The 18,444-nt window shown below is 39.8% G+C and overlaps 1 protein-coding gene across 15 annotated transcripts in view; it reads left to right on the forward strand.

Moving 5' to 3' along the window:
* Positions 1 to 14,797, forward strand: part of skib (v-ski avian sarcoma viral oncogene homolog b) — a 30,266-nt gene extending 15,469 nt beyond the window's left edge. For 2 of the 15 annotated variants that reach the window (XM_022663343.2, XM_022663344.2), the window contains 6 exons: positions 9,420 to 9,533; positions 9,641 to 9,744; positions 10,459 to 11,690; positions 12,414 to 12,646; positions 13,027 to 13,257; positions 13,356 to 14,797. In XM_022663343.2, the coding sequence (XP_022519064.2) occupies positions 9,420 to 9,533; positions 9,641 to 9,744; positions 10,459 to 11,690; positions 12,414 to 12,646; positions 13,027 to 13,257; positions 13,356 to 13,559 (2,118 nt within the window). In that variant the 3' untranslated portion in view covers positions 13,560 to 14,797. The remainder of the gene's footprint in view (positions 1 to 9,419; positions 9,534 to 9,640; positions 9,745 to 10,458; positions 11,691 to 12,413; positions 12,647 to 13,026; positions 13,258 to 13,355) is intronic. The other 13 variants (XM_049471564.1, XM_049471567.1, XM_049471563.1 and 10 more) reach the window with 13 other exon arrangements.
* The last annotated feature ends 3,647 nt before the right edge of the window (positions 14,798 to 18,444 follow it).

The raw sequence follows: 18,444 nt of genomic DNA on the forward strand, positions 1-18,444 counted from the left end.
TTTGTGAGAGCTGGTGATGGAGGTTAGGTGTTTGTGAGAGTTGGTGATGGAGGTTAGGTGTTTGTGAGAGTTGGTGATGGAGGTTAGGTGTTTGTGAGAGTTGGTGATGGAGGTTAGGTGTTTGTGAGAGTTGGTGATGGAGGTTAGGTGTTTGTGAGAGTTGGTGATGGAGGTTAGGTGTTTGTGAGAGTTGGTGATGGAGGTTAGGTGTTTGTGAGAGTTGGTGATGGAGGTTAGGTGTTTGTGAGAGCTGGTGATGGAGGTTAGGTGTTTGTGAGAGCTGGTGATGGAGGTTAGGTGTTTGTGAGAGCTGGTGATGGAGGTTAGGTGTTTGTGAGAGTTGGTGATGGAGGTTAGGTGTTTGTGAGAGTTGGTGATGGAGGTTAGGTGTTTGTGAGAGTTGGTGATGGAGGTTAGGTGTTTGTGAGAGTTGGTGATGGAGGTTAGGTGTTTGTGAGAGTTGGTGATGGAGGTTAGGTGTTTGTGAGAGCTGGTGATGGAGGTTAGGTGTTTGTGAGAGCTGGTGATGGAGGTTAGGTGTTTGTGAGAGCTGGTGATGGAGGTTAGGTGTTTGTGAGAGTTGGTGATGGAGGTTAGGTGTTTGTGAGAGTTGGTGATGGAGGTTAGGTGTTTGTGAGAGCTGGTGATGGAGGTTAGGTGTTTGTGAGAGCTGGTGATGGAGGTTAGGTGTTTGTGAGAGCTGGTGATGGAGGTTAGGTGTTTGTGAGAGCTGGTGATGGAGGTTAGGTGTTTGTGAGAGTTGGTGATGGAGGTTAGGTGTAGCCGAGGTTGACTGGTTTTACTGGAGTTTTGGAGCTGCAGTTTCAGGTCCATCTGGCTGCAATAAAAGGCTGAAAGTTTGGGGTTAGTGTCGTTTTTATGAGTCTTGAGTTTTGTGAGAAATGCTGTTCTGAAGATCCACTCAAACTCTGGAACTTCCTCTGAGAATCTCTACAGCAGGTCAGAAGTTCATTACCTTTCTGCCACCTCCCCCTTACCCCCCCTCACTTTCTCTCTCTAATCCGAATCTCACTAGTGACTTTTTTACTCTAACAGTAAATGAACAATAATGTTTTCCATCTTTAATATTTTAACAGTTGAAATTGTAATTTAACCTGTTAGATTTATAAAATAACCTCATGCTTAGTAGTTAACAGCTAGCTTTAGTCTCCTACACACTGACACACAGCTTAGCATTCATCATCATTATCATCATCATCATCATCATCGCTCGTCAGCCTAATTAACATAACGTAATTAACCTGTAAATTATTTTACTTTCACTAACAAAAAAACATTTCATACAAGTCAATTACATTAACTACACATTCCACCAGTGATGAATTAAACTAGTAACTATTTTTGTTAAATTGGTAAATGCATTGAACTTTATTTCATTTACTTAAATTTAAAGAGCTCCTGCTTTAATGTTATTTGAGGTTTTTGCGTGTTAGCTGTTAGACAGAAGTATTTATTGGGTTATGAGTTGGTTTCTCAGACAGGCATTCAGCCGAGTCTCAGACTGTATTTTCCTTACATAAAAAAAAAAATTAAAATGCCTAGGTCTAAGACTAATCCCTTAATCACTCTCTGGGAAACTGCCACTATATGTTTTTAAGACAATGTGATGGTTTTTTTATTTATATTGGATATATAATTTAAATCGAGTGTGCAGCTCTGTGTCTCAGTGTCTGTTTAGTTTCCCCTCTAATAGTTAATATTTATTCAGAAATTTTATTGCACTTAAGAAGCAGTATTTTATTAGTATTGTAATTTTTTGCCACTTGTGATATTTTTTTAATTGTATTATTCTATGCGTAATTTATCTTTCTTTATTTTTGTGCTATGTTTAGGTTTCTTGTTTTCTAAGAAAAAAAGAAAAAGAAAAAAGTAAATGACAGTCTGGAAATAATGTTCTCTGTTCTGAAGTCGCGTTGCATCAGCGGTGATTCAGGAGAGAAAAATGCGGGGGCGGGGCCTGTGCCAGCCCGCTGAGGGAGGGGGCGGGGCCTGAGCCAGCCGGCCTGGGGGAGGGGGCGTGGCCTGTGTCCGCCGGCGGAGGGAGGGCAGGCGGAGCAGCGGAACAGCCGAAGTCTGGGCCTCCAGCCTGCTGACTAGACTAGAGTTCCCTCCCTCCAACACACTCCTGTCTGTACACACACACACACTCTCTCTCTCTCTCTCTCTCTCTCTCTCTCTCTCTCTCTCTCTCTCTCTCTCACACACACACACACACTCTCAAACACCCACACACACAAAAATCACACAATCACTCAAACTCACACACATTCGGAATCAATTAATTCTGATTGTAGAAACTGACTGAGGAGTTCATATGAACACTTTTTCCCAATAGTCTAATAGTCTAAACTCTCCGTTTATATTCATGGTACAAGTAATCCCATCAAACATGACGCAGTGCATGTGTAGTATTGCTTAGTGTACTCATAACCATGACGACGAGCATCACGTGATGTCAGCCAGTGTGGGAGGAGCAACAGCAACTGGGTAACTAGCTCTGTTTCCAGAGTTTGCAGCCAGTATGTTTGTTTCTTTAACAACGTTAAAATGATTCTCAGGACGACCTAATTCACATTATGTCCTTCACGTCTTCCAACTTCCTCTGTACTAGAACACACACAGTACTGGAACTTTTCCAAACGGACCTGCACTACACACCCAATACCTGCACTACTGCTATACTTGCACTGTCAATACTCACTTCAATTCCTCAAAAACTGTGAACTTTAAGAACTTTACACACTCATTATCCTTGCCAGCCTTAAGCCATACACCATATTTGCACTACTGTTATACGGATTCTATTTATACTGTCATTCCATCTCAATCACCATCAATATTGCACTGTAATCTTCTGTCTACGTATGTCTGTTGTGTTCTTGTTGTATTGTACATATAGTGTCTCCCATTCTTTTATTTTATATATATATTATTTCACCCCCACCACTACTGCACCTTGTTTTCTGTCTCATGTATGTCTATTTGTGTCCCTGCTGTATTGTACACAAAGTGTCTCCCATTCTCTTTTATTATATTTATTTTCTGTACTTGCTGTAAAATTGGGAAGGAGAGTAACGTAGTTTCAGTTCTCTGTATGTCCTGTACATATGCAGTACTGACAATAAAACTACTTGACTTGATCCCACCACCCATGACAAGAAACCAGTGGTTCCTGATTCTTTACCTCACACTGTAGCTGTATGCCAGCGTTAATGTTGAGCTGGGAGATCCAGTGTTAATGCTAATGCTAACACTGTGCCCTCTGGGCTCGCTGGGCTCGAGGGTAAAGAACAGGGCTTAATCCTACTAACCTGATCAGACTGAACACATTAACATACACCAGAATGTCCTTACAACCCTAACCCCCCCCCCCCACACACACACACACACACACACACACAAACACACACAGTTACTCAGAAGACGTAAATGTAACACTGGTTGGCACCCTCTGCCCGTAGCCCAGTGGTCAGGGATGTTGGCGTGTTTTTTAAGGTCTGCCAAGACCTTATATCTTCTTAAATAAATTAAACTTCACTAAATAAAGCTAGTTTTTGTCCTCCAAATACAATAGAATTCTAATTCCATTGGATTCCCATAAGAGGGAAAATATTGTTAACTTTAAGCTAACATAGGGCCATTTTTGGGCCATTTACTTAATCAAGGCAGACATATAGAATGCATATTCATAATTTTTTACCTCAGTAAATAAAGTAAATTTAATACCTTAGCTTTTCATAGTGCTTTCAAGTGGTGGAAAAAATAAACCAAATAAAAACCAATCATTTTAAATATAACAACAATAATATTCTGCCTGAACAAAGAAAAGGTAACACACTCTTACATTTTGCTGAAGCACCTTTATCTTTGATTATGTCACGCATTGTGCCCACAAGCTTCTTTAACATCACCACATTTATTTCTGTCCAGAGTTGCATTAATTTCTCCCCAAGATCTCGTATTGATTATGGACGATTTGGAGCACTGAGAAAAGTCTTCTCCAGCTCAACCAGGTTCTCAATGAGGTTAAGGTCAGGACTCTGTGGTGGAAAATCCATGTGTGAAAATCATGATCTCATGCTCCCTGATCTCTGCACTCTTTTACTATCCCATGAATCCTGGCATTGTTCTCTTGAAATATTCCCATCCAATCACAGAAGATCAAATCCACTGATGGAATAACCTGGTGTTCAGTATATTCAGGTGGTCAGCTGAACTCATTTTTTGGGCTTATAATGTTTCTGAACCTAGACCTGATCAATTGCAGCACCCCCAGATCATAGCCCCGCCCCCACAGGCTTGAACTGTAGCACTAGGCATGATGGGTAATCACTTCTTACAGTCGCCTCTCTTCTTACCCTGATGCTTCATCACTCTGGAACAGTGTAAATCTGGACTCATCAGATCTTCACATGATTTTCTTTCACTGATCCAGAGTCTGATCTTTATTCCCTCTAGTAAACTGAAGCTGTTTTAGCTGTTTTTTTCTCACTGATAAGATTTTTTCTTAAAGCTACACAGCTGTTTAATCCCTTTAATCCCTTCTCTTTACTGCAGTGTGAGTGTGTTAAAGCTCTTACTTTCACTATTAACCATCATATTTCATTTAGTATCACCATCATTTAGTAGTTTCTACAGTCTCCTTAGATGTTTTCTCTGATTGATGCATGCCAGTGACTTGACACTTTTAAAACATGAACATATTTTCCATGACCACAGGACGAGTCTTTCCAAAGGGTTGTTTAACAAAGAGAAGCTACTCCCTGCATCAGTTAGGGTTAATTAATAACTTGTTGCTGCTGAAACAGAATCACCCATGCAGTAATTATTATCCAATTGGAGACTTTTACCTATTTACTCATTAAAATTTAGGTGATGACCTTTTTTGACCAGACAGTGTATATGGACATAAACATAAAAAACAAATTTACAAATAATGTCAGCTAATTTTTAGGCAGGTTCATCAAGCAGTTATTTTTTAAGTGGTTAAAATGAAGGTAGTGATCACATACATATTGGACTTTGAGAAGCATTAAGGTCTCTCAGTCTGGCTAACGTCGGCACGGCGGGGGCTGCAGGGAGAGGGTTGAGTTTGGGAAAACTCTGACACAGACGCGCTGAATTTGGTATTTTGTTGAGTTCTGTTTGTTGAGTCACAGCTTAGCTGTGCTGGAACTGTTATGCGGTTGCTATGGAAAAAACATTGGCCCTTTAATTCAGAGCAGTGCTGTAAAACGGTCCAGGAAAAAAGACGCTTCAAGGAACTCTCAGGTCTGGAAATGAGACGGCTTGAAATAATGTAACGTGTCACACCCTGCATCACAACATTCTTTAAAAATGCCTGATTTAATTTTGCAAATGAGCCTGTGCATCGTAAACATTCAGTCAACTGTGTATAAAATGATTAAGGATTATAAAGTGATAGAATGTTTTTATTTATTTCCTCTTCTAAAAAAATGGCCTTTTCTGTTGAAAAATCCTGTTCTTACCAATCAATAAGTATATTGTAAGTATTTTGGAAAAACACTGTGACTGGGTTGGAAGAAACACAACAGTTAAGCAGCAAGTTTTTTCTCATCCATTTTTTTAGAACCTGCATGTAATCCGTCTCCTGTTATTTCTAATGCTTCCTGTCATTCCTCCCTCCCCCACTCAGCACTCCAGCGGCACTTCTGTTTGTTTTGACGAATGCTGAGGGAACATTGGCCTTTCAGAATGATTGTGCATAAAAAGCAGAGCAAAGTAAAATAAATACACTCCCAGCCTTGGCCGTATCAAACCCTAGTTAGACCCCTTTAGCCCCCCACCTCCTCCACCTCCTCCACTCTCAGCTGTACTTTATAAAATGCTCAGGTCTGAGAGCGTTTCTCAGAATCGGCTGTGTTTTCCATTAGGTCCTCTTCCAGTGATGATAGCAGTGTGAAATGGACCAGCGGCGGTGAAGCGATGACCTCACTGCTGTGTTTTTAAGAAAGCCCAATAGAAGCTGTAAATTACAGATGGATTTATCACCCAGCTTTTATCTCACACTCCAAACTCCTGGGACCCCATAACCTAAACACTGACCCCAACTTCACCCTGCAGCCCCCATCCACTTATACCTCTAAACGTGCTCTCAACCCCCAAACACCCAACATACATTTCTGTTTCCTCTTTATATATGAACTGATTTTCCTCGTCATGTTTCTCATTGTATTTACATAAGTAAAAATTGCAGTTTTGCAACTTTACTACATACAGTAAAAACAGCTTACATTTGTGTTGCATATACATGTAGTACTGTAATGCTATATAGAGGGTCCTACACCGCACCAAATAAATATAAAAAACAGAAAGCCAATATATTTCCATGGACTTGTCTGCATTTAAATTTGTACAGTGGCCTCATGAAATCAAAAACAAACCAAATTCTTCTGATAACAGAGCTCTGAATTTATCTGGTCAGTGTTTATTTGATGCTCTGCAAGAGACGAGTATATAAATATCTGTGTGTTTTGGTGGAAGGAATCAGTTTTGCTAGAGATTTGTAGAGTTTCAACAAGGCAGTTAATCGATTTCAGTTTGTGTTTAGAGTTTTGAGAAACTGAGCCAAGTTTCTAGAAATGCCTTTAAACATTTGGGAAAACTGTAAGTAAGTTTTTTTATTTATTTTGAACACCAACACAAACTCTGATTGGCTAAGATACTTATTGCATGTCATATGTTCATTACATATTGTGTTACCTCATTTACATATCATTATTGATTGGAAACATCAGCGCACACAACGCCAGCACTACTGCACGCGCTCCATACCCACAGCCTGCTGCCACTGAGCCCGGCACAGCTCGGCTCAACCCGGCGGATCTGAAGATTACACTGCAGGGTTTATTCAGGCTGTTACACTAAACTTGTTGTGCTGGTTGCTGTGTGAATATATACACCAGTGAATATATACAGCATCACAGTGAAATCCCTATGGGTGGCTGCTTACTGCCTGAGACGTATTTATGAGACTTTAACAGAATGATCATTTAATATTAGAAGGTTAAAAAATATATATTTTTTATGCAAATGTAAACTTGGTCAGTTTGGTCAGTCTTTTTTTATATAGTGCAAACAAGACATTTACATAAAAATGCCATGCATATTTAATACAGTTTAAGAAACAAAGTTAGAAAAAAAGAAACCAGATTGATTTGATTTGATTATCAAAATGAAAATCTAGTCAATACTAAACATCACTTATATTGAACTGAATAACAGAAATCCACACACTTTCATTTTACAAAAAAAGTAAAAAAAAAGTAAAATCAGTTTAGTTGGTGGTTCTACTGGTTACATTTGCATTGAAACTGATTTACATTATTTATGCAGGAGCTTGTCTAACTTTTAAAAAATGTTTGCTGTTGGCATAGCAACCTTATAGAAACTGCTAGCTCCTCATCACATGATACATGACTCAATAACTAACACGTCTGATTCATAAGAGAAATACGTACTGATTTAATCCACAAGCTTCACTATACTGTATAAACTGTTGTGTGCTCTGTCTGATTAAAGGTATAATAGAAATGTGCAGTTTGTGACAAAGATCGAACCAAAGTAGAAACATAGTGAAGCTAGAAAATATTTCAGATATAAACTGAAAAAAGTTCAAAAAGCAAAAAGACGAGAGTTTACAGTTCGCTGTGTGTATATATAACGTGTGTGTGAATGTGTATGTTTGTGTGTGTAATGTGTGCGTGTGTGTGTTTGTGAGTGTGTGTGTGAGTGTGTAATGTGTGTGTATGTGTGTGTTTGTGAGTGTGTGTGTGAGTGTGTAATGTGTGGGTATGTGTGTGTTTGTGAGTGTGTGTGTGAGTGTGTAATGTGTGTGTATGTGTGTGTTTATGAGTGTGTGTGTGAGTGTGTAATGTGTGTGTATGTGTGTGTTTATGAGTGTGTGTGTGAGTGTGTAATGTGTGTGTATGTGTGTGTTTGTGAGTGTGTGTGTGAGTGTGTAATGTGTGTGTATGTGTGTGTTTGTGAGTGTGTGTGTGAGTGTGTAATGTGTGGGTATGTGTGTGTTTGTGAGTGTGTGTGTGAGTGTGTAATGTGTGTGAGTGTGTAATGTGTGTGTGTGTGTGTGTGTGTGTGTGTGTGCAAAGGAATTTAAATTTAAAGGCCAAGTACAGAAGTACTTCTAAAGTGGCCATTCAATCCTATAACCTCTCAGAGGTTCTTTGTGCTGCACTGCTTTAAGTCTCTCTCTCTCTCTCTCTCTCTCACTCTCACACACACACACACACACACATTATACACACGCACACATTATACACACACACACTCTCACACACACACATTATACACACATACTATACACACACAAAAATAAATTGCATGTTTTCATTCATTTATTCCCACTCACCACAACACAGGACTGTGCAGACTGTTCCCGTTTCCCAGTGCAGAGACTTTTACCTGTCCACCCATCCATAAACGTCACTGATTGGATTCTGTTGGTCTGTTTGTCATGAACTAGGCAACTGGTGTTTCAAAAAACAGTAAATCTGAGTTATTGCAGCGGTTTTAACCTGTGGGCTGCAAAGTAAAACCATTCCAGTATATATATATTGTAGTAAATGTAATTCAAGTGTTCTGTTTGTGGAACCTGACCAGCATCGCCTCCTGGGGGCTGAACTGTAGAACTTCTCTTTACTCCTCAATTACTTCCTTAAAAAATACAGCTCTCACTCAGCACTGTTAGCACTGTGATGCTACTCGGTAATGCTGCATCAGCAGCAGCTCAAGAAGAGGCGGAGTCTAAATTCACATGTGTCGGAGGAGGCATGTGCTAGTCTTCACCATGCTTGTATTGTGACATCAGTGCTAATCAGATCTACCTGAAGCATTATGTCTGTCAGAGATAGTCACATATTGTTCACATATTGCACTAAACACTAATAGGCTTGTTTTTGACTCGTTTGTGCTGAGCGTTAGAGACTGGAGGAGCTGCACTGCAGTTAAGATTCCTGCTTTTAACTCGGAGTAAAAGCAGGTCTAGGCAGGTTTAAAAAACAAACAAAAAGCAAACACATCCTGCGCTGACATGCGTCGACCTGAGGGCAGGATTACTCACTGTCAGCGTTTACGCCTTCAGTGTTCTGACGGTTTTCTGAATGAATGCATTACTGTTCAGTTTTTTTCCTTTCTCATAGTAGATTATACTTAGTTTTAGATGTTTGATGTGTGTGTGTGTGTGTGTGTGTGTGTTCAGCATTACTGTATATTAGGTTTTTTTTTTTATGTACACATTTTCTTGTGTTTGTACACAATACCAGTAAAATACACTCACACATTTATTACAAAAATGGGGTTTCTGTTACCATCATATATGGATGTTTAGGAGTAAACATGTATACTTTTGTTTTTCACAGGCATATAATCCCATACCATCCAAAAAATCTAAACAGGAGCATTTACATTCCCCTTCTGAAGACAAAGAAAGGCAAGCTGATTGGCTGCAGTACCTAACCGTGTCTGCAAACAAGGTCAGACTGCTTTAGAACTGTTGTGTTCTCTAGTTTCTTCCTCACTGCAGTATTAGCATTAAAGTTTTTGTAAGAAATCACTAATAAGCTCTTTTCTCTGTGTTTAGGATGTCAAGCAGCTCCAGTTTAAGCAGCGACCATCTGCTTTCCGCCCGTGGAGTCCCAGAGTTCCATCCTGCGCGAGAGCAGCACCCAGTCACAAACACGAGCGGTACGCATTTACTCTTTAACCTCACTGATTCATTCATTCACACCTCTCTCATTTATCTCTTCCTGCAAAGCTGTAGTTTTCTGCTCATGGTTTGTTGGTTCTGTAGCCAATCAGGAGTATAGTTGATTAGGAGTTTAACTGGCACTCTTATCCAGAGCGATTTACAAGGTTATTTTTATTACAGAGATGGACCAATGTAGTGTGAGGAGTCTTGCCCAAGGACTCTTATTGGTGTAGCACAGCATTCAGTCACCCAGACCTGGAATTGAACCCCAGTCTCCCACATGGTAGCTCACTGGAAGGCGGTGGTGTTATCCACTGCACCACACCAATCAGCTAGACAGCATACAGAACGTTCCAGTTTACTGGGGCTAAAATTATTCATGTTTAGAGTATTAAGCCTTGAATCTGAGAGCACACGGTCGAGTGAATGATCTTTTCATTGTTTTGATTTTACAGACTGGTTCATCCAAGTTTACTTTCATTTAAGATCAGCCCTTCATAAACTCAACAGAAATGTGACACATTGTGAAATATCGCCCTCGTCTGGAGACACCACTGTATTACTGTTCTACAATTTTATCACTATAGTATACCCTACTATTACTGGATTGTGTGTGATTCAGTGTAAATGTGTAGTGTAATATGTAGTTATATGTGGTGGAATATGAACTCAGCTGTGTGTACAGAATTCTGTCCTCTGGGTTGTTTTAGATCGATCTCTAAAGGATCTGAGAGTGTAACTCCTGGCCTTAAGAAGGGTGATCCCCCCCTGGTCTTCCCCTCCAGACCTGTCAAACATGAGCCATCTGGAGAGAACCCGACCACAGCACACGTCCATCATCCAGAGAACCTGACCACAACACAGATCCATCATCCAGAGAACCCGACCACAACACAGATCCTTCATCCAGAGAACCCGACATCAACACAGATCCATCATCCAGAGAACCTGACCACAACACAGATCCTTCATCCAGAGAACCCGACTTCAACACAGATCCATCATCCAGAGAACCCGACCACAACACGGGTCCATCATCCAGAGAACCCGACATCAACACAGATCCATCATCCAGAGAACCTGACCACAACACAGATCCTTCATCCAGAGAACCCGACATCAACACAGATCCATCATCCAGAGAACCTGACCACAACACAGATCCTTCATCCAGAGAACCCGACTTCAACACAGATCCATCATCCAGAGAACCCGACCACAACACGGGTCCATCATCCAGAGAACCCGACCACAACACGGGTCCATCATCCAGAGAACCCGACCACAACACACATTCATCATCCAGATAACCAGACCACAACAAGAGTCCATCATCCAGAGAACCCGACCACAACACACATTCATCATCCAGAGAACCAGACCACAACACACATTCATCATCCAGAGAACCAGACCACAACACAGGTCCATCATTCAGAGAACTCGCCCACAACAAGAGTCCATCATCCAGAGAACCAGACCACAACACACATTCATCATCCAGAGAACCAGACCACAACACACATTCATCATCCAGAGAACCAGACCACAACACACATTCATCATCCAGAGAACCAGACCACAACACAGGTCCATCATTCAGAGAACTCGCCCACAACAAGAGTCCATCATCCAGAGAACCAGACCACAACACACATTCATCATCCAGAGAACCAGACCACAACACACATTCATCATCCAGAGAACCAGACCACAACACAGGTCCATCATCCAGAGAACTCGACCACAACAAGAGTCCATCACCCAGAGAACTCGACCACAACACACATTCATCATCCAGAGAACCAGACCACAACACACAATCATCATCCAGAGAACCAGACCACAACACAGGTCCATCATTCAGAGAACTCGCCCACAACACGGGTCCAGCCAGACTCCGATTCTGACGCAGAGATTGAAGTGGAAAATTGTGATGGAGGTGAGATTCACAAAGAAGCTCTTTGTGTTTTTTTTTTTTTGTTATTTTTATTTTTTTGTTTATTTTATTTCAGATTTTTCCCCATTTTCTCCCAATTTGGTTATCCAATTGTCCCACCCCTTTGTGTGCCTCATCACCGATGGCACCTGCGACCCTTGGAGGATGCGGACGAGCTCACGCCTCCTCCGACACGTGTGAAGTCAGTCACCCCTTTTTTCGAGCTGCTGCTGATGAATCATTGCCTGAGCAGCTAGCGCGCTCAGAGGAAAGCACAGCAGCTAGGTTCCGATTCATCCGCTCACAGGTGCCTCGTGCCGCCCGGCGCCACCTTTAAGCGTGATGGGGAGAGAGCGCCATCTACCCACCCGGAGGGAGCAGAGCCAATTGTGCTCCCTCTGAGCACCGTCAGCTTAATGGCAAAGCTGCTTGAACCTGCGACCTCCCGCTCATAGTGGCAGCACTTCAGTTTTTTACTTATTTATTATAACAGTTTTTCTTTACAATTCTAGTGGTTCCATAAAATGTTAGCTCTGATCATCCTGGCACCTTATTTTTACTTTTTGTTTTAGAGATGTTTATTTAGATTTATTTATTCATTTTTTATTGAACCCCTGTATATAAAAAAGTGTATTAAAAAGTATTTACATACTAAAGGTATGAATTAATGTTTGTAATGCTGTTTTTTTCTGGAGATGCTAAAACTCCTGCATATGTGTGTTGCAGCCCCTGGTTCACACTCTCATAGTACTGGAGGAACTTGTAGCCCAGCAGAGGTTTGTGATGTACGGCTGAAATCGGTCGGGCCGTCAGAACTGGAGGTGCTCTGTCCGAATCTGTACAGCGACCTGAACTGCAGAGAAACTCGAGAGAAATTCCTGCAGGAGATTCTCTGCCTGCGTCTCAAACAGGAGGAGAAACTCACCACCGCCCTGCAGGCCAAACGCAGCCTTCAGCAGGTACTGAACACAGCTAGTACTGAGCACAGCTAGTACTGAGCACAGCTAGTACTAAACACAGCTAGTACTCTTAGCACAGTTAGTACTGTTAGCACAGCTAGTACTGAACACAGCTAGTACTGTTAGCACAGTTAGTACTGAACACAGCTAGTTGTAGATAGCAGTAGTAGTAAATAATAATAGTAGTAGCAGGTCATTTTTATTAGTAATATTTATTGGTAGTGCCTTGAAGTTAGTTGTAGTTGCAGGAGTTAATAGTAGTCAGTAGTAATTAGCAGTAGTAATTAGCAGTAGTAATGATTAGTAATGAGTAGTAATTAGTAGTAATAAAATGGTTCAGTTGAATAAATTAGTGAGTTATTTGATGGTTTGCATTGCAGGAGCTGGAGTTTATCAGGGCCACTAAAAAGGGCAGATTGCGGGAGGCCATTGAAGCGAAGCGTAACCTGCGGAATGAGATGGAGAGACTGAGGGCGGAGTTTGAGAAAAAGATTCGAGATGCGAATGATTCCTGTGGGCGGCTGCAGCGGGAGCTGGAACGAGAGCGGCAGATCAGAGCATGCGGTAAAGGATGTGAATCTGGACTCCTGCGCACCAAATACTCCACACAGGCAAGTTACAACCATTACCACCACACTCTACACTAACACTTTATTTTAGTTTTTTTGCTGAACATAACATTTTTCATCTTCTCGTTTTCTGTGTTCAGATTGAAGATCTGCAGGTGAAGCTGCAGCAGGCGGAAGCTGATCGGGAGGAGTTGAGGGAGGAGTTGGTGAAGGAACGTGAGGCGAGGCAGAGTCTGGAGAGAGCAGTGCAGCAACTACAGCAGCAACTCAACCACAACACACACTCCAAACACACACTCAGCCAGACAGAGCGAGAGGACAGAGACGCCGTGGACGCTTCTTAGATAAAGCTGCAAATATTGTAGTTTAAAAAGACTTTCAGATGAATGATATGCCTCAAATAAAATGATCAAAACAGAGTAAAAAACAAAAAATGACATTATACCAATAAATACAGCATATGGAACAAGGAGCTTCATTAATATCAACATCATGAAGAGTGAACTGTCAGCCTTAAAACCAAATTTCTGACACCCAAACCATGACACTCCGGATGAAAATCATTGTCAGGGTATAATGATACACCCTCAGTTTCTTAAGCTTATCTGAGTAATTGAATTTTGTCATAAGCTATTTAACATATACTTGAAAATATACAGAAAACTATTTAAGAGATGACAGTAGCAGATGGTTGACCTGCTAGTCCCTCATGATCTGTAAAAAAACTGCAAAAAGGTATAAAAAAAGACTAACTATACACAGGACATGCAAATTTTCATTTTATATTAAAATCTTCATAATAATTACTTATTGTCTTGTTTTATTCAAGTAATTAGCATGAGAAGCAATGCTATCGTGTTTTCTTGGCAGGATTTCAATTTAAACATGCATACTAGTCCCCCCCCTATTTCTTTTGTTTTTGCCTTTTGTCATACAGATATTTTTCAGATTACTAAACAAACTTTAATATCAGACAAAGATAACCTGAGTAAATATAAAACATACTTTTTAAATGATTATTTTATTTATTAAAGAAAAAAACTATCCAAACCAATCTACCCTGTGTGAAAAAGTGTTTACCCCTAAATCTAATAACTTCCACTCTTCACTGATAACTGGCAATAAGTGTTTCACATCTCTGTTGGGGAGTTTTGGTCCACTCTTCTTTACAGATTTTTTTTATGGGACACACACCTTCCAAAAAGGCCTTTTGTGTCGTCAGTTCAAAAATTTACCCAGAGTTTCTGGAAATCATCAAGATGTTAGTTGGTAGATGTGAGACGGGTGGTTGTGTTGTTTTTGGTCAGCAGTGTTTTTTATCTTGGAATTCTCCCATGGAGACCATTTTTACCCAGTCTCTTTCTTATTATTGAATCATTAACACTGATCTTAACTAAGGCGAGTGAGATCTTGCAGTTCTTTAAAGGTGTTCTGGGTTCTTTTGGGACCTCCTGGATGAGTTCTTCATGCCCTTTTGGAGTAATTTCGGTCGGCCGGTCACTCCTGGGAAGGTTCACCAGTGTTCTATGTTTTCTCCATTAGTGAATTATAGTGAATTCTCTGTGGTTCTCTGAAGTCCTAATGACTTTATGATATTTTCCAGACTGATAGATGATCAATGACTTTTGTTTTGTTTTCTGATCTGTAGTCAAGTTTCTTTAGATGGGGGTTTAATAATAATCATTTAAAAGGTGTTATCTATATTTACTCAGTAACCTGGAAACTAATTATGACAAAAATGCAAAAACAAAAATACTTCTAATGCCACTGTGTGTATTAGTTAGTCTGTGTGTGTTTTAACCCCTTAATTTACATTCTGTATTACTGGCAGTTATGGTTGTGGAATTAAACCTACCATTTTTCCTTACAGTATCTTTTAAAGCAAGTATTATTTTTTGAATAAAAAAGTATATATTTTTTGCCTCTGTACAAATCTCAGTTTAGTTGAAGTGAACAGCACTGTGGAGGACTTTGCTGTATATGTTTACTGTTCAGTTGGTCAGAGAACAGAACGGAAACTTATTTTTCTTTGGTACATTATCATTAGCATTAGAAAATGTTTCATTTTAGTCATTGGTTTTAGGGCTTGTTTAAGAAAAAAATGATGGAAATAACATTTCTACTTATATACAAAAATATGGATATATATATTTTTTTACTCTACCAAAAAAGAATTGCACTTTGAGAAAAAATGAATTGTACTGTGCATTTTATGTTGTCTTGTTTTTTGTTTGTTTTCTGATTTAGAAAAATGTATTCATACATTTGTTACTTATGTAAATAACACTTACAGCAAGTTAGCGATGAATTATTGTAAATAAGATGTCAGTATGTTTGTTTGCTTTTTGTTATTGCTGAATTATTTTTGATCTTAACAAGTATATACTGTTTGTTTGACATGTTGATAATTTAAAAAAATATTTTCAACTACAGGGTATTTACTGTAATTTACATTCTTTAATATAATAACGTGGTGAAAATGTTAAATCAGTATATTTCTGTTTTATTCAAGTTTGTTTAAAACCCTTTTAATAATTTACCAAAGCAACTCTTTTGAGATTTCTCAAGAAAAACCCAGATGTACAACTGACATACTGTAAATCATGTTTTTATTTCTCTTTTAACTAGAAGCCCTATTTGTATCCAAATGGATTTACATTTATACAGTACAGTATACAAAACTTGACTTTATTTATAGAATTGAATTTGAATATGAATTTATAGCAGCTATCTTATGTACCTATTTGCCTGTTTTTTCTGTTTTTATAGTTCAATTCTTTTGTGCTTTGATCCATATGATGTTCTATATACAAAACACACATACAAGCTGTGTTCAGACTCAGCTCAGTTTTGGGACTGATGTGGTCTTTTTGGCCGCTTGTTTATTTTACCTGCATATATTTCCCATTAAATGAAAAAAGAAATATTTACAGTTTGACTCACATTTATTTCATAATATTTATATAATAAAAAAACCTTTAGAAAGTTGGAAAGGTGAATCTCAGTATACAGCCAAATGCGAATTCAGTGATGAGAGCAAATAATTGCAACAATGACATTAAACTGCAATAAAAACAGCTTTAGGATAATGTCTTGTTCTGCTAACAGACTGGGAGGGTTTGGATTATCTAATGTTTACATTACCTGCCAGAAATCTCTTTGAAACATAAACCAACACTTTTGGTAACACCATTGTAACAAGTGCTTTTAGCAGACAAAAAAGGTTTAGACATTGCATGCATTTTTTTCTAACAGTAAGTGTAATGTGGAGTTTTCTAACAGTAAGTGTAATGTGTGTTTAAAGGCAGATTTAAATTTAATTCAACACAATTCACATTGCTTTTCCATATATTTTACTTATTTTTGAAACTGGACTCAATTCATCTTACCTAATTTTTTTCATATATTTAAGGGACACTTTTCACCAAAACAAAGTTTTGTGAATGGTTCAAAATTACACCAAAAGCTAACACTGGCCATTTTGTTGAAAATGTACCAAAAAAAATCTGAATGAAACTGTACACCACTCACAGGCATTTTCCAAGTCGATTGAGTTATGATCTCATGAAAAAGAAGAGTTGGAAAAATTCCCAAAATGTGACCAAAAGGTTGCACTATAGCCTTCTGTTATTGGGCGATTTAGGTAAAAACATAAGGATTTTAATTGCCAGATGAATAAAAACCTGGCGCAATGGACCATTCCCAAGTAATTTCCAACTCATTTGAGTTATAATCTGATGGAAATTTAGAGTTTCACAATTGGTCCAAAATGAGACCAAACGTTGCATCAGGACACTCTTGTCTATGATTTTGACACTTTATTCTATTCTATCACTTTCAGAACAGTAACCCAAATTGGCAAAAATAAAATGTCATTGGGATGTTTCCAAAGTTTTAGAAAGTCAAAACCGGACAAAACATGGGTAACATTAGGGAGTCTTCTCTATGATTCTGAACACTTTGTTCTATTCGATCACTTTCAGAACAATACCCCCAATTGGGATCACCAAACTTAAGAAAAAGGTAAATGACATTTGCAAATGATAAATAGGGTTACTGTTCTGAAAGTGGTAGAATAGAACAAAATGTTCAGAATCCTATCAGAGGAGCCCCTAGTTTCCCCTGACCATTTTTGTTCAAGATTGGACTTTGGGAAACTTAGGTAAATAGTGAATAACATTTTAGAAATGCCCATTAGGGTTACTCTTTTGAAAGTGGTAGTATAGTACAATGTGTTCAGACACCCCGGAAGCCAACTGACCACTTTTGTTCAAGTTTCTATTTTGTGAATCTTAGGAAAAAGCTCAATAACATTTGGAAATGCCATTTAGGGTTACAGTTCTGAAAGTGGTACAATAGAACAAGATGTTCAGAATCATAGAAGAAAGCCCCCTAATGCCAATTGACCACTTTTGCTCAAGTGGGGACATTGGGAATCCAAGGAAAAAGGTCAATTACTTTTGGAAATGCCAATTAGAGTTACTGTTCTGAAAGTGCAAGAATAAAACAAAGTGTTCAGAATCATAGAGGAGGGCCCCCCTGATACTAACTGACCACTTTTAGTTTCTGTGACCCAAAATTCCGCAGGCGACCCTGTAGGAGTGAGTTGGACCACGTCCTGATATGTTGGAGCTCTGGGTGGTCGAAGTTTGGCCTACGGTGGCTTCTGTGACACTAAACTCGGCAGGCGTACCCACAGGTGCCTCATGCACCAGTTGGACTACTGCCTGAAACTATGGACCTCTAAGTTGTCCTGCGGTGGCTTCTGTAAAAAGAAACTCCACAGGCGACGCCATAAGTGCCTTATGGACCACGTCCTGCCACATTGGACCTCTGAGTGGTTGGGGAACAAAGTTTGGCCTATGGTGTGTTCTTTGACACCAAACTCGGCAGGCGCACCCACAGGCACCTCATGCACCACGCTTCGCTTGATCTCTGGGTGGTTGGGACACAGAGTTTAAAGAACTGTTGCTTCTGTGACATGAAACTCAGCATTGGACGTTGTAGTTCCCAGCCGGACCACAGCCTGCAACATCAGAGCTCTGGGTGGTTGGGGGACTGAGTTTTGCCTACAGTGGCTACTGTGGCACGAAACTCAACAAGCGACCACACAGATGGCAGTTGGACACCATACTGCGACTTCGGACCTCTGTGTGGTTGGGGGGCGGTGTTTGGCCTACGTTAACTTCTGCAGCGTTGAACTCTGCAGTGGATATCGCAGGTGCCAGT

Source organism: Astyanax mexicanus, chromosome 24 (genome assembly GCF_023375975.1).
Source record: "Astyanax mexicanus isolate ESR-SI-001 chromosome 24, AstMex3_surface, whole genome shotgun sequence".
Taxonomy (NCBI): Eukaryota; Metazoa; Chordata; class Actinopteri; order Characiformes; family Acestrorhamphidae; genus Astyanax; species Astyanax mexicanus.